Genomic DNA, 26,290 nt, shown 5'->3' with positions numbered 1-26,290 from the left:
AGAATTATAATTACTTTCGCATCCTGTATTGCAATCAGCATAAAACATGTGACTTCTTACTATGTACTAGCTATTTCATGGGCATAAAAGTTACACAATGATAAGTCAGTCCTACCTATAAGGTATCTTGTCTGTGAAAAAATACTAAACTAGTTTTAGTTTTATAATAAATTGGATGGGTTGGCACAGCTGTAAACACCATTTCTATAAAGGTATGTAGAATAGAGAGCATTTAAATCCTACCTTGGAGGATTGAGAAAGGTGACACTGGAACAAGGTCTGAAGGATGAATACGAAGTTGGAATATGGAACAAGATGAGACAAAAAAAAAAAATTCTAAGAGGAAACACCAGCATAGGCAGAAAAAAAAAAACTTAAAATAACAAAGCATGTTCAAGAAGCAAGCAATATAGCATTATAGATAAAATATAGATTAGCAGTAAGGTGGGAGAGGAAAGGGAAGATAGGATTAAAGTTGAACTGGGATCATAAATGAAGGGCCTTGTAGGTCATGCTTAGGGGTCTTGATTTGAGTGTATAGGCAATAATGAGTTTCTGAAAATTTTAGAGACAACTAACCCTAATGGTTGTTAGGAAGACAACTATGTCATAATATTATGACTGATGAGTTAGAAGAATAGGGTAGCAGACACTATATGTTAACTGAAACTCAACACCCATTCCATATCTCTTACTCCTTGCCTTCCTCACCACAGAAAAAAAGTATGATTTGCCAATTTTCCTTGAGCTAAGTGTGGCCACATGACGAGTTTTGGTCAAGATACAGACAAGAATTCTGAGAGGAGTTCAAAGAAAGCATTTACTTTTCTGATAATAGAGGGTCAGAATCATCTAGTAAATTTATCCTAATTTTTCTTCCTATTTTGAATGTGTAGGTGCTCCCCAGAGAAACAACAGCCATTTTATGAATATAAGGTGACAAATCAACATACTAAAGAGCAGAGTGGAAAGAGAAAATGTTTAGGTTCTTGATGTCACTAATAAGCTACTGAACTAACCCTGTACTGTCTAATTCCATACTTGAAATAGACTCTTATTTAAGTTACTGTTAACTGGTTTACTGCTACCTGCAAACAGAACACATTCTGAAGTGACAGAAAGCAAGACTGATGAAGGGCAGATGGAGGGCTATTGTAACAATCCAGGAAGGTGATGATGAAAACTTGAACGGGAGCAAGGATTAGAGAAGAGTAGAGAATGTAGAGTGGATTTGAAAAACATATAAATAAGAGAGATGTAGAGACAATTTAGTTTTAAGCATATTCACATTGGGGATATATATGGAATGTAAGGTAGATGCAATAATAAATAACTAGAAAATAGGTCTATGGCTCTAGAGAAATATGGGAGCTGGAAATATAAATGGTGGCTGAAGCCAGTGAAGTATGTTAAATGAAAATGAGAGATCACATAAAATGAGAAAAGATGACTAGGAATGCAACCTGAAGAACCACAGCATTTACGGGATTCAGAGCAAGAGAATGATGAAGAATGACAAGATAAGCAGGAATAACAGAGAGAAAAGGGAGGAGTGAGTTTCAAGGAGGGAGTGTTCAAGAGTCAATAATTCCAGAAAATTCAAATAGGTATAGAGGCCAGGGACCACAAGTTAGTATGGAATCAAAACTGAAGAAGTAAGAAAGTGACACTAATTATTTTTTTATGAAGTATGAAAATCATAGAAAAGAGAAAGGAAAGATAGCTTGAGAAGTAGAGGCAGGGTCAAAGAAAGGTTTTTGTTGGAGTGCTTGGGTAGCTCAGTTGGTTGGATGTCTGATTCTTGATTTCAGCTCACATCATGATCTCATGGTTTCTAAGTTCGAGTCCCTCACTGAGTTCCACGCTAAAAGTGTGGAACCTGCTTGGGATTCTCTTTCCCTTTCTCCCTCTCTGCCCCAACCCGCATGCTCTTTCCCAAAATAAATAAACTTTTACTTTTACTGTTGTTTTTGGACAAAGACTATCTGAAGCTATTTAGAGACTGAGGAAAAGAAACAAATGAAAAGAGAAACCAAAGACTGAAGATTAAACAGGATGGAATATGGTACTGGAAAACATGGGAAAGAATGAGATCAGAAACACAAATAAATATTAGCCTTAATGAGGGGGGTATATGGCTGAAAAAAAGGTAAGTCTTGAAGGCAGTGGAGAAGAAGTTGAAAATGGTCATGTCTAATAGCTAATTTTTTTCCCTGTATGTAATAGGAGACAGTCATCTTTGGTGGGTACAGGAGATTTGAGAATAAAAGGTTTGTAGTACCTCTCCTGAAGAACAGAATAGAAAACCACCTAAGGAGCCAGTAAGATTGCTAAGCAGCACTGGGGTCTCTTGTAGAATATGGTCCTCTTAAATAGAGGTGTTTTTGTACATTTAAGAGGAGTTAACATTAATAAAACAAAGAGACGAAGCCAAGTCCAAGCGTCATAAAATATGAATATTTTATTCCAGCTCTGGGAAATGAAAAAATGGGGAACACATCCTTCCACACAATATTCTAATTTAGCTGACATTAGTTTCAAAAAGGTAAAACAAATATATATGTGTATCTGTATAAATATTTATGTGCCCACATACATATTTGCTCAGATTTTAGTCTCATCAGTGTTTATATATTTAGTCTATTTTTGTAAACACTGCTAAAAATCATTAAATGCATCCCAATACTTCTACTTCTGCCTCTTTGTCAATCATTTAATATTGTTTGAATTGAATTCAGTTTGTGTTTTAATCACTTATGTGATTAGTCAAACTGTACATTACATTAGAAGATGTACGGGAAAAACTTGGTTTAGGTTATATTCTATGTATCACAGTTACCCTTTACATGATTTTTTCATCATTATTTTCGACTTCACACATCTTGTAGTTCTGTATGCAGACTATTTCAGCTTCTAGTGCTGTACATATCTATATCTTCTGGATGGGACTGCCCGTGATCCATGAGCTTGGGGTCAGGCATAAACTGTGTAGCACCTGATAAAGTATTAAAATGAAAAAAAAAATTAGTCATTCATTTCACAAATTTATTGTTGGTACTGGGAATGCAGCAATGAATAAAAGAAAAATCTCTGTCAACATCGACCTAACATTTAAGTTGGGCAAGAGAGATAATAAATTAAGTAAAAGATATATCAGATGATAGTAAGTGCTACGCAAAAGAATAAAACAGGGAGGGGCATATAGAGTGCTTGAGTGATTTGCAATTTTAAACAGGGTGGCCTTCTAGTTAGGTGATAACTGAGCAAAGAACTGAAGGAGGTGAGTGAGGGTGTGAGCCCTGTAGATATTGGAGGAAAATACCTTGCAAGTATAATGGACCTGATGCATGTCTGAGGAAACACAACATGGTCAATATGGCTGGAACAGACTAGGTAAGATGTGGTGATTGTGGGTACAGTGAGAATGATAGAAGATATGATCAGAAAACAAAAGAAAGCAAAGCCACACAGAGCTATAGTGTATCTCTTTTATTTTAATGCTAGATGGACAATTTTGAGCAGAGCAGTGACATGATGTTGTATTTTTTAAAAGATCACTCTTGTCTGTGGGGAGAAGAGACTATAGGGAAATAAGGGTGGAAGCGGGCAGACCAGTAGCTGTGGAGGTGGTGAAAAGGGATTGGATTCTGGGTAACTTCTAAAGGTAGAATGGACAGAATTTCCTAAGTGGTTTGAACATGCTATGTGAGAGAGACTCTAACTTGAGAAACTAGAAGGATGGAGTTGACATTTACAGAGATAGGGAAAAATGTGGGAGAAGCATGGGAAAGGCAAGTGAAGTGCCAAGTTTTGGATGTGTTAAATTTGTATTGCTTACTAGATATCTGAGTACAAATGTTGAGTAATCTGTTGGAAATGTGAGTCTCTACAGCTCAGGAGAGGCCTTGGCTGCTTTATAAATTTTATAGTACTAATTTATATGCGACATTCAAATTACAGGACTATGAGATCATCTAGAGCATCAGGGAAGAGGTCCTTTGATGAATGCGCCCTGTGGATACTCCAATTTTTTTAGTTAAATAAAATTAGGAGAATGTATGAGAGAAGGCTGAGAAGGAACAGCCAGTCAAGTGAAGTGAGAGACTCAAGAGCAAGTGGTATCCGACAAGCCAAGTGAAGAGATTCTTTCCACGAGGAGGGAGTAATCTTCTGTGTTAAAAATTACTGATGGACTGCAAAAGATGGAGATTGAAAATGTACCAGAGTTGGCAATATGTGGACCAATGATGATCTTGATAAGCGGATATTGTGCCAGACAAGATACTACATTATTTTCATTCATTATCTCATATTACCACCATGAGACAGATGATATTTTTATATTATCCTTGTTTTACAGATAAGGACATTTTAATTTAGAGAGGTCAAGAAAATTGACTAATCTCACTTAGTTGATAAGAGGAGCCAAGACTGAATCCAAGTTAGTTTGACTCTCTAACACAACAACCCTGGCTCCTGTAAAAAGGGGGCTAGAGCAGTAACAATGTCACACAATTATTTTTAATATTCAGTATAATAATACATACAAAGTTCTGCATATAACAACCTGGGCATGGCAAGTAGACAAGAAACAACTATTTTTATATTTACTTTATAAGATTTTAATTTTTTTCAGAAACTTGTTTTTATTTTAAATGTTTTTCAAAATGATTTATTTTAAAATAATTTTGTTACATTTGGGAAACATATCTTTTTCCCATAGAGGAATTTAATTTATAGTTTTATGATAAAAACAAAGGGGAGAAATAGATTTACATACAATCATTTATGCCTATCTCTTAAGAAACTTTTTCTATTTCATAAAGTGTGATATATCTATATATAACTTCACCACATATATTAAAAAGATCATAAGTAATCACTATCCATACACTAATACAGTTCTCCATAGGATAGTAATTTTTTTTTTTTTTTTGGATAGAAATTCTTAACATGGGGTCCCTTTGGCGGTCTGTGGATAAAGTTCATGTTACCTATGAATTTAAATGTAGGAAATTTGTCTTTATTTTCATTAACCTCCGACTGAAAATGAACATTTTCTTCAATAATGAATGAAGGCAACAAACCACAACAGTATTAGCATGACCTTAGATTCTGTCACTAATAGAAATCATAAATATTTTCATATCATGCTGCAGTTGCAAATATCTTGAAATATTTGTACTTAGCACAACTTTAAAACTATGGCTTTTATTATATATGTTAGATACTGTTGTTAAATAACTTTAAGGGAGCTCATATATTACCATGTATTTTGTTTTATCCATTTGAAAGCATTATTCTGCGAAGGGGTCCATAACACACAAAAAAGGTTAAAAAACTGGTTCTGCCTGCTCCCTTCTCATTGTATCTTTAACCGCCGCCTTTGCTCAGTATGAGTGAAAAGTGTACTAAGAGAGTTTTCTTCTTATCAGATATAATATAGTAAGCATATGACAAATAATTATTTTATATAAGTCTGAATGTGCCTAATTTGCTTAACAATGCCCATCAGTTGACTAAGTTCTCTAACACTTCTACTTACTTCCTTAATATATATTCTTGTCTACAGTCTAGCCAAAGCTTCAGCTCACCCAAGTTTGAAAGGCCCCTTTGCATTTGGATCTCTCTCTCTCAAAATCTGTTGAAAAGTTTCAAAATTTTAATTTATCCATACCTTATGTCAGGCAAGAAATATGCATAGAGAAATGCCTTTGGAGCTTTTCCTACAATCCACCTGCCTAACCTCTGGAGATTCTAATTTATAATTCTTAGGCAGAGTGAATTTTAGGAAAAACAAACAAACAAAAAAACAACTTCAGTAATTGTAACATGGATCCCTCTGGTTTAGAACCACTTAATGTAGGTCACTTGTTTTCTGCCTTTTAAAAAAGATTCATCTGCTTTTCTGAATAATTAAGGATTACATCTTTTGCTCTTAGAAATTTCTTCACCCCTTGAGCTGATCAAGGGCTCCCTGTCTTCCCAAAGGATTAGCAGTCATAAAACTCTTCTTGAATCTCAATCCCCTAACCCTTTTGTTTGCAATCTATCATATTTTTAATCCTTCATAAAAAGTTGTTTTTATACATAAAGTTGTTTAGAAGACTTTTTAAAAAGCTGGTGGTATCATGTTGTGATGAGCACAGGTGTTATATGGAAGTATCGAATTACTATACGGTACACCTGAAACTACTATTACATTGCATGTTAACTAACTGGAATTTAAATAAAACTTTAAAAAAAAGAGCTGGTGTGGGGCACCTGGGTGGCTCAGTCGGTTGAGTGTCACACTCTCGATTTCAGCTTAGGTCATGATCTCACAATTTTGTGGGTTCGAGCCCCACATCAGGCTCTGTGGGCTCACCCTGCAGAGACTGCTCAGGATTCTCTACTCACCCCCCTCTCTGCCCCTCTCCTGCTCATAGTCTCTCTTTCTCAAATAATAAGATAACATTTTAAAAAAAGAGCTGACATTACAACAAACAGGAAAAAATAAAGATATTTAAAGTTATAAAATAAAAATAAATTAGTGCCTTAAAAAGCCCTTAGGTGTTATCTATTCACTGATAATTTAGTTCACATATTATCTCATTTATATTTCAGCAGTTAGGTACCAAAAAGTGGCACAGATCACTAATAAATTCCTGAGTGAAGTTAAGATAGTTAAAAATTCAATTTTTGTTTCTTTTGTATAAATTTGAGATCATATTCAGCATTCAGCTCATCAGTAATTGAAATACTTAAATATACTAGTCACTGCAAGTTACTTTCTCACCCTTTGTTCTATTCCTTTCATTCTTTTTTTCTCTCTTTGCTTCACTTTAGCTATATTCTATTGAATTGTATCTGAGTTCATTACTTCTGTCCTCTTTTACACAGTTGGCTCTTAAATCCATCCAATGAGTCCTTAGCTTCAGGTACTATATTTTTCACTTCTAGAATATCTGCTTGATTTTTTAAATAGATTCCAATTCCTGTGAAAATCTCCATTTTTTCATCTATTTTGTTCTTGTTTTCTATTTAACATATTAATCACAGTTAAAGTCCTTTTCTGCTAACTTCAATATTTAGATCACCTGTAGGTTTGCTGTTATTTTGTTTGTCAGTCACATCTTCCTACTTCTTTGCATGACTAATATTTTGTTTGTTTATATGGTGGACATAGAAAGCATGGTATCTTCTACCAGAGAAGTGACCCTTATCCTCTTAAGGAAGGGTAAGGTACTTATCATCTTAATCCAGACACTGAGCTGAGTTGCAGTGTTAATAAGAGTCACTCAACCTCTGGTTCCTCTCTTTTCTTCAGGTATAGCACTCCAAAGGTGCTGATTGAGAGCCTGATGAGTTTCTGTCTCCCTTGCTATAAAAGACTAGGAAATTTGGTTTTGCCCTTCAGATGTTTGGAGCTTAGCTATTTAGTCTCTTGTCCCATAGAAAATCTGGCAAATATTATGAGGGGGAGATGAGTCGTGTATTTATGGCACACCTCATCCTTCTACAAGTAGTATCAGCAATCTTTTTCTGCAATGGGCTGGAGTAAATATTTTGATTTTGTAAACCGTAAGGTCTCCTTTGCTCAATTCTGCAACTATAGTATGAAAGCAGCCACAGTCAATATATAAATGAACGAGTGGACCTGTATTCCAATAAAACTTTATTTACAGACACTAAGACTTACATTTCATATGTTCTCTTTTCAAAAAATGTATTTTTTATTTATTTAGAATGTTTTTTTTTTTTCAACCATTTAAACCATGTAGAAACTATTCTTGGCTTGTGGAAGGTACAAAAATAGATGGTGAGCCAGATTTAGCACAAAGGCCATAGTCAGCCAACCTCTGGTTTAGAGGGACATTAATCTTGTGAGAATGAGAGAGATTTCATTCTGCTTTCATCAGATTTCAGAGGTCCATGTAACCAAATTTCCTAATTTGTTATGCCTAAAATAACATAATTTTTATTATAAATGTATATGGATGACAGAGAACAAATGAACTCATATTCAGAGCCACAACATATAATTGGATAGTATACCCAACATAGTCTGTACGGTGGTAAGTAGTAGCTATGACTAGGCTCTCTAGCTAAATAATGTGCTCCCAAACTTTGCTCAATGGAAATAATCTTGTTTATCAGCAAAATGGCTAATTACTCTAGGCAAATGATAATGATATTTTCTAACACATTGAGACCTTAGCATGTGGTTGACATTGTACTTTGTGCTTTACATGCAACATCTCATTTAATCCTCACAACTATGTGAGAAAAACACTATTATTATCTCCCATTTATGGATGAAGGGACAGGCTTGAGATATTTGATAATTTGCCACAGGTAACAGAACTAGCAAATGTTGGATCTAGGATTCATATCCAGGTCTTATTCTTAAATCTGTGCTCCTAATTACTACTGTATTCCATGTCTTGGACCTTTAGGATTGCATGTGAAATGTCAAAATGGTGAACCCAAAAAGTATTCTGTATAATCAACTCTGAATGATATATGATAAGGAATAAGGATGAATAGTACTGGCAAATCTTGCTCCTCTACATGTGAACTTTGAATGATTTTCATATACATTACCCATTACAAGTGGGTAAAATGTTCCAGAATCCAGATGTGTGAAGAAAAAACATTGACTAGGGACGGTTCGGTGCCACTGTTAAGGTGTAATATGTTTCATCTCTACAAAGATACTCTGAAGTTGACAGGTGTTTAGAAAGCTGACGGGATATATTATATACTTGTGGGAATATGATCAACTGTGGATTATCAGAAAGAGTCTAGGGGCACCTGGGTGGCTTGGTCGGTTGAGCGTACGACTTCGGCTCAGGTCATGATCTCATGGTCCGTGAGTTCGAGCCCCGCATAGGGCTCTGTGCTGACAGTTCAGAGCCTGGAGCCTGTTTCAGATTCTGTGTCTCCCTCTCTCTCTGCCCCTCCCCTGTTCATGCTCTGTCTCTCTCTGTCTCAAAAATAAATAAATGTTAAAAAAAATTAAAAAAAAAAGAGTATAAAACTGCAAACCATCCTGAAACAGAGAAGATGGTGGCAGAGTAGAAGGATTCTAGGCCTACCTTAACCCATAAATACAACTAGATAACTGTCAAATAATCCTAAATACCACAGAAATTGACAAGAAGACTGGAAGAACAAACTCCACAACGAAAGGTAGAGAGAAGACCACACTAAAGAAAGTAAATAGTGTGGAGACGAGGTTTAGAAGAAAAATAGATGGTGACCACTACAGTGGGCAGGTTGTTGCAGTCTCAGAGAAGGGTGACAGACAAACACACAGAGGAGTGCACAGGGAAAATGAATCCCCATAGCAAACTGTCTTGGAAAGTGAGAGGGCCCAAATTTTAGGAGTGCTTCCAATGAGTGTGGTTTAAAGCCTGAGTCCTAAAGGTCAGTGGGCTTGGCTCAAGGAGAGCCTGGAAGCATTGGAGCTGTTCTTGGAGAGAAGGCAAAGCAAACAGCTTGTGGACATACAGTGTGGAAACAACAATCTGAAGAATACCTGGGGCACACAGGGCAGTGGTTACTTGCTCATCTCAGAGCCCGTTCAAGAGAGGCAGCATTCACAGAAAGTCTCCTCCAGAAACAAAGGAACTGACAGACACCAACTCCCCAAACCCTGGCCCCTCAACATGCACAGAGCCAAATGCAGAAACCAGCACATCCCCCACACTCACTACCTAACTTACTTATAACAAGCCATGCCCCCACACCTGGTGGAAGTACCCCTCCTAGGCATACTTGCCTCAGTCCCAGAGCAGAGGGCCCTCTCCCCCAGAAGACCAGCCCCAACTCCTACCCAACTAAGTCTCCCAACCTGGGAGATTTGCAGGTCCTCAGTTCTGGCAGTGGTGGTGATAGGTCTCATTTCACAAGTACACCAGAGCACACCTAGTTAAAACTCGCCACATTCAGACCAGGGACCAAACACTGCCCACAAGAGGCAAATAGAGCCTCTGCAGACAACTGTCCTAAAGGATAAAGTGGCCAGGACATAGTAATAGAGCACAGGCAGGACACTCCTGGAAACACCAGGCCCCGGAGAACAGGGAACACAATACTAGAGGGCACTACAAGATATCTTCATAAGGCCATTACCCCCAAGAACAGAAGATGTAGCTGACTTTTCTAACACACAGAAGCAGGCACAGAACCTTAGACAAAATGAGAAGACAGGGGGTTTTGTCTTCAATGAAAGAACAATACAAGATGACAACCAGAGAGCTAAGTGAAACAGATATAAGTAACATGTCTAATAGAGAATTGAAATAAATGATCATAAAGACACTCATTGGAATTGAGAAGAGTGGAAGGCATCAATGAGACTCTTAAAACAGAGATTCCTTAAAACAGGAATAATAGAGTATAGATATATGGTTCAATAAACAAAATGAGAAACACACTTGATGGAATTAACACTATGCTGTAAAAAGAATGAATTAATGACCTAGAAGACAGAATAATGGAAAGTAATCAACTTGAAAAAAAGAAAGAAAAAAGAATTATACAAAATGAGAGTAGACTTAGAGCACTCAGTGACTCCATCAACAGTAATATTATTCACATTATAGGAATACCAGAGGAAGAAGAGAGAAAAAGGGGAACAGAAGATGTATTTGAAGAGATAATAGCTAAAAAGTTCCTTAATCTGGGGAGGATAGAGATCTAATAGGCACAGAGAACCTGCAACAAAATAAATAAAAACAGACCCACACTAAGACATACTATAATTAAATGACAAAATATAGTGGTAAAGAAAAAAATTTTAAAGTGGAAAGACAAAAGTAGACAGTTACATACAAGGGAAACCCCATAAGGCTACCTAGAGATTTTTCAGCATGAACTTTGCAAGCCAGAAGGGAGTGGCATGATATATTCAAAGCGCTTAATGGGAAAAATCTGCAGCCAATAATACTCTACTCAGCAAGGCTTTAAGAATACAAAAAGAGATAAAGAGTTTACCAGATAAACAAAAACTTAACGAGTTTGTGTCCACTAAACCAGCCCTGAAAGAAATACTAAAGGGAGCTCTTAGAGTGGAAAGGAAATACCAAAATTGACAGTATACAAGTAGGAAACACAAAAGCAGGAACAATGATTATTTCTGTAAAAATCGGTCAAGGAACTCACAAAATGTAAGGATATAAAATATGAAACCATATACCTAAAACATAGAGAAGAGAGGAATTTAGAATGGGTTCAGGGGCACCTGGGTAGCTCAGTTGGTTGAGTGTCCGACTCTTGATTTTGGCTCAAGTCATGATCCCAGGGTTGTGGGATCAAGCCCCGCATTGGGTTCCATGCTGAGTGTGGAGCCTGCTTGAGACTCTCTCTATACCCCTCCCCTGCTCAGTCATCCTCTCTCTAAAAAAAAAAAAAAGAATGGGTACAAACTTAAATGACCATCAGTTACTATAGACATCTTAAGCCAAAGATGTTATATACAAATTTAATGTAATGATATATCAAAAACCAGTAACAGATACACAATGAAAAAAGAGAAATCCAAATATATCACTAAGGAAAACCAGCAAACCATGGAAGAGAGAAGGAAAAGAAAAGATCAGAAGAAATCTCCCAAAACAACCACAAAAACAGATAATATATTGGCAATAAATACATATTTATCAATAATTACTTTGGATGTAAATGCTATAAAAGTTCCAATTAAGAGACATGGGGTGTCAAAGGATTAAAAAACAAAACAAAAAAAGTAACAAGATCCATCTATGTACTGCCTAGAAGAGACTCATTTTGGACCTGAAGACACCTGCAGATTGAAAGTGAGGGGATGAAGAAACATCTATCATGCAAATGGATGTCAAACAAATTTATATTGGACACAACAGACTTTAAAACAAAGACTGTAACAAAAGTCAAAGAAGGGTACTATATAACCATAAAGGGGACATTGCAACAAGAAGACAGAACAATTTTAAATATTTATGCACCCAACATGAAAGCACCCAAATAGATAAAACAGTTAATAACAAACATAAAGGAAACTAAAAGATAATAATACAATTATAATAGGGGATGTTAACACACCCCACTTACATCAGTAGAGCATCTAAAACAGAAAATCAACAAGGAAACAATTGCTTTGAATGACACACTGGACCAGATGAATTTAACAGATATATTCAAAACATTTCATCCTAAAGTAGCAGAAAACACATTCTTTTCAAGTGCACATGCACCATTCCCCAGAAGAGATCACATATGAAGTCACAAAACAAGCTTCAATAAACTGAACAAGATTAAAGCATACCATACATCTCCTCTGACCACAATGCTATGAAACTAGAAGTCAACCACAAGAAAAAATCTGGAAAGACCACAAACACATGGAGTTTAGTTAAAGAACATGTTACTAAACAATAAATGGTTCACCAGGAAATAAAAGAAGATAGAAAAAAATACATGGGAACACATTAAAATAAAAACACAACAATTCAAAACCTTTGGGACTCAGCAAAAGTGGTTCTAAGACGGAAGTATAGAGCAATACAGGCTATCTCTAGAAGCAAGAAAAATATCAAATGACCAGCCTAACCTTACACCTAAAGGAACTAGAAAAAGAATGAAAAAACAAACCTAAAAATAACAAAAAGGAGGAAATAATAAAGATTAAAGCAGAAAAAATGATATGGAAATTAAAAATACAACAGGTCAATGAAACCAGGAGCTGGTACTTTGAAAAACCTGATAAACTTGATGAATGTACAGCCAGACTTATCAAGAAAAAAAGAGAAAGGAGTCCAATAAATCAAATCATAAATGAGAGAGGAGAAATAAAACCAACACTACAGAAATACAATTATAAGAGAATATTATGAAAAATTATATGCCAACAAATTGGACAACCTAGAGGAAATGGATAAATTCCTAGAAATATATAAACTACCAAAGATGAAACAGGAAGAAATAGAAATTTTGAACTAACTGAATAGATGCAGAAAAAGCATTTGACAAAGTACTTCCATTCATGATGAAAACCCTTAACAAAGTAGATTTTGAGGGAACATACGTCAACATAATAAAGGCCATATATGAAAAACCCATAGCTAATAATACCATATTCCATGGGGAAAAAACAGAGCTGTTCCCCTATGGGCAGAAATAACACAAGGATGTCAACCCTCAGTTTTATTCAACATAGTACTGGAAGTCTTAGCTATAGCAATCAGACAACAAAAAGAAATAAAAGGCATCCAAATTGGCATGAAATAAGTAAAACTTGCAATCTCTGCAGATGACATGATACTATATATATAAAACCCTAAAGGGGAGCCTGGGTGGCTCAGTCAGTTAAGCATCTGATTTCGGCTCACGTCATGATCTTGCAGTCTTTGAGTTTGAGCCCCATGTCGGGCTCTGTGCTGACAGCTCAGAGCCTGGAGCCTGCTACGGATTCTGTGTCTCCCTCTCTCTCTCTGCCCCTCCCTGCTCGTGCTCTGTCTCTCTTGCTCTCAAAAATAAATAAAACATAAAATTAAAAAAAAAAAAAACCCTGAAGACTCGACCAAAAAAATGCTAGAACTGATTAATGAATTCATTAAAGTTTCAGGATACAAAATCAACATGCAGAAATCTGTTGCATTTCTATACACCAAGAATAAAGCAGAAGAGGGGTGCCTGGGTGGCTCAGTCAGTTAAGCGTCCAACTTCAGCTCAGGTCATGATCTCTCCATTCCCGAGTTCAAGCCCCAAGTCGAGTTTTGTGCTGACAGCACGGAGACTGTATCCTGCTTTGGATTCTGTGTCTCCCCCTCTTTCTACCCTTCCCCTGCTCATGCTCTGTCTCTCTCTCTCAAAAATAAACATTAAAAAAAAACTTTTAAAAAAGACTGAAGCAGGAGAAAGAGAAATTATGGAATCAATACCATTTACAACTGAACCATAAACAATAAGATACTTAGGAATAAACCTAACCAGAGGTGAAAGACCTTTACTCAGAAAACTATAAACACTGATGAAAGAAATTGAAGAGGACTCCAAGAAATGGAAAGACACTCCATGCCATGGATCAGAAGAACAAATATTCTTAAAATATCTACGTAAAGCAATCTACACATTTAATGCAATCCCTATCAAAATACCACCAGCACTTTTCACAAAGCTAGACCAAAGCTAGACCAGTTTCACAAAGCTTTGGTCTAGACCAAAGCTAGACCAGTTTCACAAAGCTAGACCAGTTCTAAAATTTCTATGGAACCACAAAAGACCCCAAAGTGCCAAAGCAACCTTGAAAACGAAAAGCAAAGTTGTAGGCATTACAATTCCTGACTTTAAGTTACATTGCAACACTGTAGTGATCAAAACAGCATGGTACTGGCACAAAAATAGACACATTGATAAAAAAATGAACAGAATAGAAAACACAGAAGTGAACTGACAACTGTATGGTCAATTAAACTTTGACAAAGCAGCAAAGAAAATCCAATGGGAAAAGAATGTCTCTTCAACAAATGGTGTTGGGAAAATTGGACAGCCACATACAAAACAATGAAACTGGACCACTTTCTTACATCATACACAAAAAATAAATTCAAAATGGATTAAAAGACCTAAATGTTAGACCTGAAACCATCAAAATCCTGGGGGAGAACACAGGCAATAACTTCAACATTGCCTGTAGCAACTTCTTTCTAGATATGTCTCCCGAGGCAGCGGAAACAAAGTAAAAAAAATAAACTATAGGGACTATATCAAAATAAAAGCTTCTGCACAGCAAAGGAAACAATCAACAAAACCAAAAGGCCATGTATGGAATGGGAGACGATATTTGCAAATGACATATCTGAAAACGGGTTAGTATACAAAATATTTAAAGAGTTTAAAATGCAATGCCCCAAAATCTAATAATCCAATAAAAACTAGGCAGAAGACATGAATAGACATTTTTCCAAAGAAGACATAGAGATGGCCAACAGACACATGAAAAGATGGTAAACTTCACTGATTATTAGGGAAATGTAAATCAAGACTACAATAAGATATTACCTCACACCTGTCAGAATGGCTAAATTCAACAACACAAGAAACAATAGGTGTTGGCAGGGATGTGGAGAAAAGGGAACCCTCTTACACTCTTGGTGGGAATGCAAACTGGGTCAGCAACTCTGGAAAACAGTATAGAGGTTCTTCAAAAAGTTAAAAATAGAATTACCCTATGATTCAGCAATTGTGCTAGTGGGTATTTATCCAAAGGATACAAAAACACTAATTCAAAGTGATACATGCACCCTTATGTTTCTAGCAGCATTATTTACAATAGCCAAGATATGGAAGCAGCCCATGTGTCCATTGATGGATGAATGGAGAAAGATGTGGTGTATGTGTGCATACAATGGGAGTATTATTTAGCCATGAGAAAGAATGAAATCCTGCAATTTGCGACAACATGGATAAAAAGTATAATGCTAAGCAAAATAAGTCAATCAGAGAAAGACAAATACCATATGATTTCACTCATATGTAGAAGTTAAGAAACAAGTATCATATGATTTCAATATATAGAAATTGAAAACAAAACAAATAACCAAGAGAAAAAAGAAGAGAGAGAAAGAGGGATACGCCAACTAACAGACTTTTAACTACTGAGAACAAACTGATGGTTACCAAAGGGGAGCTAGGTGGGGGGGATGCATGAATAGTTTATGGGGATTAAGGAGCACACTTGTGATGAGCATAAGGTGTTGTATAGAAGTGTTGAATCAATATATTGTACACCTGACACTAATACAGTGTTTGTTAACTATATTGAAATTGAAATTAAATAATAACAAAAATAAATACTGTAAATCATCAGATTGGAATTGAGAGGTGACATAATAAAACAGTAAAACTCTTATCAGGCTTGTTACTCAGTGACAGCTTTTATAAAGATTAACATAGAGAAGACAGTTGAAATCAGAGACTAAACTCTGGTTTTAAATGAGATAATCTATACACAATAGAAAGAGTTTGGACTTTGGTGTTAGGAAGATCCAGGCTATAAATACAACTCTACTACTCATAAGCTATAGGATTTTGGAGAAGTTACTTAAGCTTCCTAAGTCTGAATATGTTCATCATGAAAAGGTCATAATTACATGTACACAAGAGTTTTTTGTTTTGTTTTGCTTTTGGGTGAGAATAACATATTATATTTATAGCTCTTTACACCACAGTAGGTGATCAGTATACGGCACATATTATCATTACTTCCTACTTCCTTATCTCTGAGTTGGTCCTGCTTCCTTTGCAATAAAACAATGAGCATTCACATTGTACAGAGAGACAATCCTGTGCAACCCAGGAAATACTGAGTTTATGTGAATACACCCCTCAAATGGTACTAAACACTCTGCTGCCTTTTTAATGATTGCAATAAAACCATGGTAGTATTTGCCTAGAAAGTATAATTGTCACTATGTGGCCCTACAAAGTATTAATTGCCAGCATCTAATATTAAAACGTTCTTAGTATTATAATTGGTGTTATTTCACTATTTCATGCTGAATGTTCTCCTGGTATCTAAACTAAATAAAAGTGATGGTGGAAACTAAGAATGATAAGGGTATACAGCATAAGAAATGGAAAGCTAATATTTCTTTTATGTAGATTTGACTCATAGTCTATAAATTGGAATCTTCTACATTAGGTGCATATGTAATTAGGAGGCGCATTTTCCTCCACCTCATCACAAAGCTCACATTTATAGAGTGATTTAAATGCTTCACTCATCCAACCCACCAGTGCTACTCTATATTCCCATATGCAAAGATTGGTATTATGAACTATGTGGCAATTAGAGTCCCAAGTACCCAAGTATCTCATTATCTAAAAAGATATATAGACTACTATGGTATAGGAAACATATATATAGGACTATATATATATATATATATATATGTAGTCCTAGGACTACATAGTAGTCCTATATATAGGACTACATATATATATGACTATGTAGTCCTAGGACTACATATATACATATATAGGACTACATACATATATATATACATGTATATATATATATACATGTATACATATATGTATATGTATGTATATATATATATATATATATATATATATATATATAGTAGTCCTATATATAGGACTACTATGTTTTTCCTGTTATAGGAAAAAACATTTATGAAGAAAGCACAAAAATAAGTTCAAACTACTACTAACAATACTATAAAATTATTTAAGAAAAGAAGGAAAACAAAACTGAATTATTTCCAACAAACCTGAGGTAGATTCCGATTCTGTCTTTGTTTCAAAGATGAGTTCTGTTGACAAAGGCACTGAAAATTTCAGGTTGTGAGTTGTTTTTGCAGATATTTCTATTTCACCAGAGTTTTCTATCTGTTTAACAAAAAGATTTTTCCTTCATAAGTAAATCATATTGCTAAAACAATAAAACATACTAAAAATGTACAGCATGCAATGATATTATGTTTCTTCATCTCCTTTCATTCTACCCTTGAACTTTGTCCAGGACTCCCATTATAAGCCAATCTCCACCCCAACCAAGAAAACTCAGTGTCTACCTTTTTGATTCATTTAAACTCTACCTTAGTTCTTTCTTTAGGTTTAAGGAGTGACTCTTTTTTGTTGTTTTTTGTCCACAATGATTTAACTGCTTCATAAATTTGCTGGCTTGTAGTATATGCCTTTTTCCCAGTTACCTAATTAAAACAAGAAGTGAGTCAAATAAGTTATATTTTTAAAAGGTAAAATAACAAGTATTAAAAAAATTATGTCAGGTATTTTATGTGAATACTCAGGACAGAATCAATATCACAGATTTAAATCTCTAGATCATACAACACAAAGCCCCATTTTCTAAATCTTACATGAAAAATTATTTGCTTCATGTAAAAATCTAAAAAATATATAGTTACTACATCACCAAGAGTGAATCCTAATGTAAACTGTGGACTTTGGGTGATATGTGTCAATGTAGGCTTATCAACTGCAAAAAATGTACCACTCTAGTGGGGTATGCTGATAATGGAAGATACCAAGCATGTGTGGGAACAGGGTGTGTATAGGAAATCTCTTACCTCCCCCTTAATTTTGTTATGAACCTAAAACTGCTCTTAGAAAAATACTTAAAAATGTGTAGTTTGCATTCACACTGTAACATGTGAATTTAAAACTATGTCTTTTTAATAGAAGCAGGAAAGATAGTTTTGAGATAATAAACAGTTGACTGAGAAAATAAGATTTTAAGATGCTATGAAATTAGTGTTTTTGTTCAAATGTTTATGGTGCTTTCTCCTGTCATAAATAAAAAGCACTAATGTATTTCTCCAGAGAATAATACTCTTCTGGTAGAAACATAAAGTTAAAAATGAACTACAAACACACTGAAGAAAAGGCTGCTGATACTTTCCTTCATATCTTTTTCCCTTTAAAAATGTTCTGATTCCTTCTTTCTATTATTTCCCCACCCTTTTGTTCCTTATGGTTAAAGTAATTTCAATAGCTATTGATTTTTAAAGATTTAAAGAGGTTTTGGGAGATTTCCAGGATTACACTTTATATAAACATAAACTTATAAAACTTTTTAGAACTGTGACTTTATTGCTTAGATTTTTTTTGCTAACTATTACCTACACTTAAGAAAAATAAATCAGTCAACTAATATAAAGAAAATCCTCTTCCTCCCCCCAATGTAACATTTGTTCACAGTTGTGTGCATATTCTTCCTGAGTTTTTCCTCTTATATGTGCATTAGATACAAACACAATTTTAAGACAAATGGAATGTTGAGACATATAGATAGATCTACCAAAAAAGATGAGATTTATATGCACTGACATGGGTTTCCATGATGAATCACTGTAGTGAAGAGATGAGAGAACAGATATACACTACAATCTCAATTATGTTTTATTTAATTAATTTATTTTTTTAATATGAAATGTATTGTTAAATTGGTTTCCATACAACACCCAGTGCTCATCCCAACAGGTGCCCTCCTCAATGTCCATCACCCACCCTCCCCTCCTGCCAACCCCCATCAACCCTCAGATTGTTCTCAGTTTTTTTTTTTTTTTATGAAATTTATTGACAAATTGGTTTCCATACAACACCCAGTGCTCATCCCAAAAGGTGCCCTCCTCAATACCCATCACCCACCCTCCCCTCCCTCCCACCCCCCATCAACCCTCAGTTTGTTCTCAGTTTTTAACAGTCTCTTATGCTTTGGCTCTCTCCCACTCTAACCTCTTTTTTTTTTTTTTTCCTTCCCCTCCCCCATGGGTTCCTGTTAAGTTTCTCAGGATCCACATAAGAGTGAAACCATATGGTATCTGTCTTTCTCTGTATGGCTTATTTCACTTAGCAGAACACTCTCCAGTTCCATCCACGTTGCTACAAAAGGCCCTATTTCATTCTTTCTTATTGCCATGTAGTATTCCATTGTGTATATAAACCACAATTTCTTTATCCATTCATCAGTTGATGGACATTTAGGCTCTTTCCATAGTTTGGCTATTGTTGAGAATGCTGCTATAAACATTGGGGTACAAGTGCCCCTATACATCAGCACTCCTGTATCCCTTAGGTAATTTCTAGTAGTGCTATTGCTGGGTCATAGCGTAGATCTATTTTTAATTTTTTGAGGAACCTCCACACTGTTTTCCAGAGTATAGCTTGATCACATAACAAACTACAAAGGGCACTATATCTTTGTCATTCCTAAAATACTGAGTAGACAGTTTCACCTACATCAATAATTAAAGAAATGTAGTAACAAGAATACAAGTACAGAAAGTCCTTCTGGCAACACTACATACTACTTCAAGTGCAAGGGGGAAATGTTAAATGTTGCTAATTGAAAGAAACAAAAGAAAAAACTGCATAACCCAAAACTCTCCTTCTGAATCTAAATATATATTAAAAGTAAAATACTGACACAAACTGTTCAAATCATTGAGAGAATGTTTGGATTTGTAGGTAAGCTGAAAAGAAAATGACAAAGCATCTATAATATGGACTCAGGGCAAGTGTTACTTAGTTCCAGGTGGTATCAAAATTGAGTTTGTGTATATAAATTTTTTTTTTACCTTCAGAAGCCTCTGTTATCTATCAATTCACTGTTCCTTGCATCATGTTAATCTGATGAACTGACAGCAGCCAGCAGGTATAATTTTCTAATTAAAAATTGAATTTCACAGAGCCCAACAACAGAGCAGTATTTCTCCCCATAAATTATAATTCAGAATTCACTGTATCTGGACTTAATCCCAAAGTGGCATTTATATTGTTGAATTATATTTAAACAAATTCATCCTATTTATTTGTGAGACTAAATAATTAGGAATAGCATTTACCATGCTCAAATGTGAATGTGATTTTGCCAAGATAAGAGTTGATACCAACCATATTTCTCTGAAAATTGAATGTTGCAGATACTTATGACATTTAAATACTGTCACATTAAGAGTTTAAACAAATACTGAAATGTAGGTATCACTTAAGAAGAAATACCGTATGACTTCACTCATATGAGGACTTTTAGATATAAAACAGATGATCATAAGGGGAAGGGAAGCAAAAATAATATAAAAACAGGGAGGGGGACAAAACATAAAAGACTCTTAAATATAGAGAACAAACAGAGGGTTGCTGGAGGGGTTGTGGGAGCGGGGATGGTCTAAATGGGTAAGGAACATTAAGGAATCTACTCCTGAAATCAATGCTGCACTATATGCTAACTACCTTGGATATAAATTAAACAATAAAAAAATAAAAAAAATAAAACAACAAGCCAAAAAAAAAAAGGAAAAAAAGAAAAAGAACTTACCTTTGCAATTATTATTGACTGAACTGGGTAGCAAACAGTTGCTCCTAAAGTGGCCAGTCCCAAGGGATAAGCAATTTTCTTAAACCTGGAACCTATGAATTTCAAATAAACTGTTATATTCCAAACAGATGCTAGCAGAGACTTGATGCTTTTATAACTTTAATATTCTCTTTGTTCCCCTTTAAGTCATTATCCTATGTTAATTTACTCTTTAGATAATTATATCAATTAAATGGTAGCTAAAATATCCTTAAGGATCACAAATCAAATAAAACCTCTTAGTTGTCATGCCCAAGTTTAGAAAAGTGTTCTCAATTTAAAATTGTTAATTAACTACACATAGGGGGTTAATGATTTTCTTCTTTTTAAAAACTAGGTATTTTTTTCATATCCCAAGAAACCCAAAGTTGTAAACACATTTGTTTCAAGTATCTCATAAAGCATGATAATATGGAGAACTGAACAACTATCATGCTTGTGACACCATGTTAAAGTGAAATGGGCTCTCTTTACATATCCTGTTTTGATTATGTCCTTAAGAAGACGAAAGATGCAACTAACTAATCAGCTAAGGACTTTGAACTCATTTCAAAAAAGTTCCTAATCTAAGCATCCAGGAGACATTTTCAAACTTTTTTTTAACAGCAAAATCCTTTAAAATATCTTCAAAATACAATCTCACTACAAACTTCATATATAAAACTTACAAAGTTGAAGCTACTCTGGTTAGCCTGGGGGAGGGAAGCTTAGTATTAAGCCCTACCTGCATGCTCTTCCCTTATCTCCCTAACAACTGTAAACACTTTCAAGGAACCCTAAATTCTGTAGAATAGTTTGAAACCCACCACTCTAAACCATAGCTTAGTTCCAACAGACAATTGGTTCAAAACAATATGTATCTTAAATGCTTGAATGGGTACCTTGGACTCTTTAAATATGATTTGGGCAATTAGATGATGGGATTTCTAATTGGGTAAGTACTTTTATTCTCTGAAACAGCTCTTACAACCCTTACTTTAAAAATGAAACAGCCTATTTGGCATATCAGTAAAGACTAAAGAAAAAAATAACTGGCAGTGTTTGCAAATAAAAATGAGCTATTTTTGCATCTGGCTTACCCAATAGTAAGAAAGCCTTCTACAGCCATGTCTATAAGACTGAGCTAGGGGAGCGCCTGGGTGGCGCAGTCGGTTAAGCGTCCGACTTCAGCTAGGTCACGATCTCGCGGTCCGTGAGTTCGAGCCCCGCGTCGGGATCTGGGCTGATGGCTCAGAGCCTGGAGCCTGTTTCCGATTCTGTGTCTCCCTCTCTCTCTGCCCCTCCCCCATTCATGCTCTGTCTCTCTCTCTCCCAAAAATAAATAAACGTTGAAAACAAAATTAAAAAAAAAAAAAAAAAAAAAAAGACTGAGCTAGGGAAGGGCTGCTGGGTGGCTCAGTCAGTTAAGGGTCCAACTCTTGATTTTAGCTCAGGTCATGATCTCACAGTTCATGAGACTGAGCCCTACATCGGGCTCTGCACTGACAGCATGGAGCCTTCTTGAGATTCTCTCTCTCCCTCTCTGACTCTGCCCCTCCCCTGCTCACTCTCTCTCTCAAAATAAATAAATAAGCTTAAAAAAATAAGACTGAGCTTGGGAAAGGTGGGTAAGTAGGCTACTTCAACCTCTAATTTAGCTTTCTTTTGGTTTTAAACTGTTTTGTCTGATAATGTGAAAGAGGGTCTAGATCTGCTAAAACATATCTTAAGTTAGAAGAAAATCTGTCTTAACTTGCTCCTTTACTCTCGTCCTGCTCACTATTATTCTAATATCCATAGTTTGGTTTTTGATTTTACTGACCTAACATCTCTTAATGCAGGTTTCCTTGACTTAGCCAAATCCCCCTAATTATGCTGCTCCTAACCTTGGAAAGTGACATTTTTTCCTTGATGTATCATTTTAAACATTAAAAAAACTTCTCTTTACTTGATAAGAAAGGCCAGTCTACCAGAACATAAATTTCATTTGAATTAAATAGCCCTACTCCAATAAGTAGGAAAGGCTCTAGACACAGCCACTAAACAAGTTATGTACTATGAAATCACTGAGTGATTTTCCTTCTCTGGACTTCTATCTGTAGCTAATGGGATTAGACTAATCAACAGCTTTCATATATTTTTTGACCACGTCTCATATTAAAGAATAAATTTTACATTATGAGCTATGACCTATCTTTTTTTTTTCTTAAAGTACGCTCCAGGCCCAGCATCGAGCCCAACACGGGGCTTGAACTCATAACCCTGAGGTCAAGACCTGAGTTGAGAACAAGAGTTGGGACACTTAACTGACTGAGCCACCCAGACTCCCTGACCTATGACCTATCTTACACACACACACACACACACACACACTCCATGGAAACAAAAATTTCACAATATTTACCATACTAAGTACAGAACACTGATATTTGCTGTTCTCCCCTAATTTTTTAATAAAATGTCTCTTGAGATTCACTATGTTTACTTCACTAATAATAGGTTGAGATCTGCAATTTGAAAAACATTGGGTTAGATTATTCTAGTTCTAACATTTAGCAACAATGTGAATGACCTAAGGAACATATTCTTTTGCAAGTGGATTATGAGTTTCATACTGAGAATTAAGTAGTATGTTTTTCTTTGAGTTTTACTGCTATATAGAGTGATCTGAGTTTTCAATTTTTTTTCCTAATAAATAATTTATAATATGTATCCAAGCAAAAGCTGCTCAACAGTGTTAGAATTAAAAATGAGATAACAGGAACCATTAATATTAGCTATAAGGGAGAGTGTTAGGTCTACTGAGATGCGATATATGGGCTGAAGTTAGAATGCTGGAATGTTCTTTCAATTCACAAACGTTTTGTATCTGATTAGGTATACTTGAGACTACCTTTTTTTTTTTAGAGACAGAGACAGCACAAATGGTAGAAGGAAAGAGAGAGAGCATCTCAAGCAGGCTCCATGTCCATTGCAGAGCCCAACACGGGGCTCAATCTCACAACCTTGAGATCATAACCTGAGCCAAAATGAAAAGTCAGACACTTAACTGACTGAGCCACCCAGGTACCATGAGTTGAGACTACTTTAGGGACCAAAGTTGGGCAAACCAACCATAAGGTGTCTGATATTAGATTTCAGACTGGTTCAGAGCTGTGACTTCAAACCACATGTAATTTAGTATGGGGACAATCACTGGCAAATGAGTTGTGGAGGTACATAAATGGAAGGTGACCAAAATGGCTATTGACCAGAGAACCATAATAGCTTAGTCGGGGCTTGCATGAGGAGGAAAAGCAGTAATGCCTACTTAGAGGAATTTCCATACCCAAAGGTTGAAGATGGGAAAATATGAAATTCACCATATGCTTATGAAAGGTAGTTATTTAATAATGTGCAGAAAAGAGTTAACATAGTATCTTGAGACTGCCATTGTTAGAAAGGTCTGCTTGCAAAGCTGGCCCTTCGCTGGCATCTGGGGACTTGAAAATATTCTCTGAATGATAAGAATGATGCACTGTGCCTAAACTGCTTGTTGAAATAATATGGTTTATGCTGAAAAACTACTTTCCTTCTGGGAGTCTGGAGTTCTGGACATACTAGAGAGATAGTGCTTATGTGATCAGCCACTAGTAATAACCTTGACTGCTCATTCTCTACTGAGCTTCCTTGGCTGACAACATCTAACACATATTGTCACAATTCATTAGTTGAAGAATTAAGTACATCTTATATGACTCCACAGGGAGAAGATTCCTGGAAGGTTGTTCCTGGTTTCTTACAAGCTTTGCCCCATGTGTCTTTTCCCTCTGCTTACTTTACTTTATAACTTCTCACTGTAATAAAGCCTATTATTACAGACTGAGTCCTCTAAGTCTTCCTACTTATTCATCAAACCCATGGGTGGTCTTGGGGACCCTCGATAAAAGTGGTAGAGTGAGAAGGAATGGCAAGGTTGACAGAGACACATGGTAAAAAGAGGGACAAAAGATATTAAGCATATCAAGACTCATGTGCTGAATGAGAGTGATGAGTTGTCTAGTTTCACAAACTCCATTCTGAGGTGGCTGATGTCAGTTCTAGCAACCTTGGTCAGGATGAGAAGATAAGAGAAAAAAATATTTTTCTGGTACCAGCATCTCTGTCTCCAAAACTTAATATACCCCCAGAATATGGATAGTTATGACAAAGCAGAGAAAACAAGTTTGAGTGGTTTGTATACATTTTTACATTAACATAAAATTCCCAAGGTCTTTTTTTGTTTAATAGCCAGAGACTCTAAAATTTTTTGTAGAAAGGGAGTAGAGGATGATGGTGGCAGAGTAAGAGGACTTTAGGCTCACCTCATCCCAGAAACACAACTAGAGAACTATCAAATCATCCTAGATAAACCAGAAATAGATATGAAGACTGGCAGAACAACCTCTACAATTAAAAGGAGAGAAGAGGCCAAATCAAAGAAGGTAGGAAGTGCAGAGATGTGGTTTAGGGGAGCAACGGATCCTAGCTGCTGCAGAAAAGAGGGAGCCATGGTATAGAGAAGGGCGAGACAGAGGGAAACACACAGGGAAATGGAAAAAGAGACTTCGCCAAAGCCATTGGCTTGGAGATTGAGAAGTGCTAATTTTTTGAGTTTCTGCAACCTGTAGGAATTAAAACATGGAGTTTTATAAGTCAGTGGACTTGGCTGTGATACAGCAAGGCAGGCACTGCCCTGCTCCTGGAGAGAAGGGGGGCAAATAACCTAGGGGCAGAAAGTGTGGAAACAGTGATAGGAAGTGCGCCTGGGGCACACAGTGGGGAGCTTGTTTGCTCTTAATGGAGTGCATCCTTGAGAGGCAACATTCACAAAGATACTACTCTGGGAACAAAAGAGCTGTCTGGCACCATTTCCCTCTCCTGCCCCTCAGCACAAACATAGAGCTACTGACAGGAAGTAGTGAAGTGCCAACACTGCCTGCCTAATTTATATACACCAAGCCCTACCCTCTGCATTCTGGTAAGGCTGTCCTTCTCAGTCACACTTGCCTCATTCTCACCATGGTGGGACCCTCACCCAGAAGACCAGCATGAAACCCTACCAACACTGTATCTACCAACAAGAGAGTTCTACAGGGCTTCAGTTCTGGTGTAGGTGGTGCTAGGTCTCATTTCACAAGCGGACCAGAGCACACCTAATTTAAACTCACCATATTCAGGCCAGGGATGGAAACTGCCCATAGCAGACAAAGAGAGCCTTTGTAGATGACTGGCCGGAAGGATACAGCAGCCAAAACACAACAGCAGAGTGTATGCAGCACATACCAGAGACACCCCCTGAAGGGCCAGGTCCTGGGTACTACAGCACCTCTTCTTCATAAAGCCACTTCTCAGGAGCAGGAGATGTGACTGGCTTTTCTAACACAGAGATAAAGGTAGAGACTTAGACAAAATGCAAAGATG

The 26,290-nt window shown here is 36.2% G+C and overlaps 1 protein-coding gene across 3 annotated transcripts in view; it reads right to left on the bottom strand.

Annotated features, from left to right (window-relative positions):
* Positions 1 to 2,438: 2,438 nt before the first annotated feature.
* APOOL (apolipoprotein O like) overlaps positions 2,439 to 26,290 on the bottom strand; it is a 102,979-nt gene continuing 79,127 nt past the window's right edge. For 2 of the 3 annotated variants that reach the window (XM_032592104.1, XM_030305370.2), the window contains 4 exons: positions 20,831 to 20,922; positions 17,589 to 17,702; positions 17,262 to 17,379; positions 2,439 to 2,995 (listed from right to left, as the gene is read on the bottom strand). In XM_032592104.1, the coding sequence (XP_032447995.1) occupies positions 2,907 to 2,995; positions 17,262 to 17,379; positions 17,589 to 17,702; positions 20,831 to 20,922 (413 nt within the window). In that variant the 3' untranslated portion in view covers positions 2,439 to 2,906. Of the gene's footprint in view, positions 2,996 to 11,347; positions 11,386 to 17,261; positions 17,380 to 17,588; positions 17,703 to 20,830; positions 20,923 to 26,290 lie in introns of those variants that run through there. The other variant, XM_032592103.1, reaches the window with a different exon arrangement.

The sequence above is a fragment of the Lynx canadensis genome, chromosome X (genome assembly GCF_007474595.2).
Source record: "Lynx canadensis isolate LIC74 chromosome X, mLynCan4.pri.v2, whole genome shotgun sequence".
NCBI lineage: Eukaryota > Metazoa > Chordata > Mammalia > Carnivora > Felidae > Lynx > Lynx canadensis.
The sequence above is the reverse complement of the archived record's forward strand: the minus strand, read 5'-3'. Positions and strand labels throughout refer to the sequence as shown.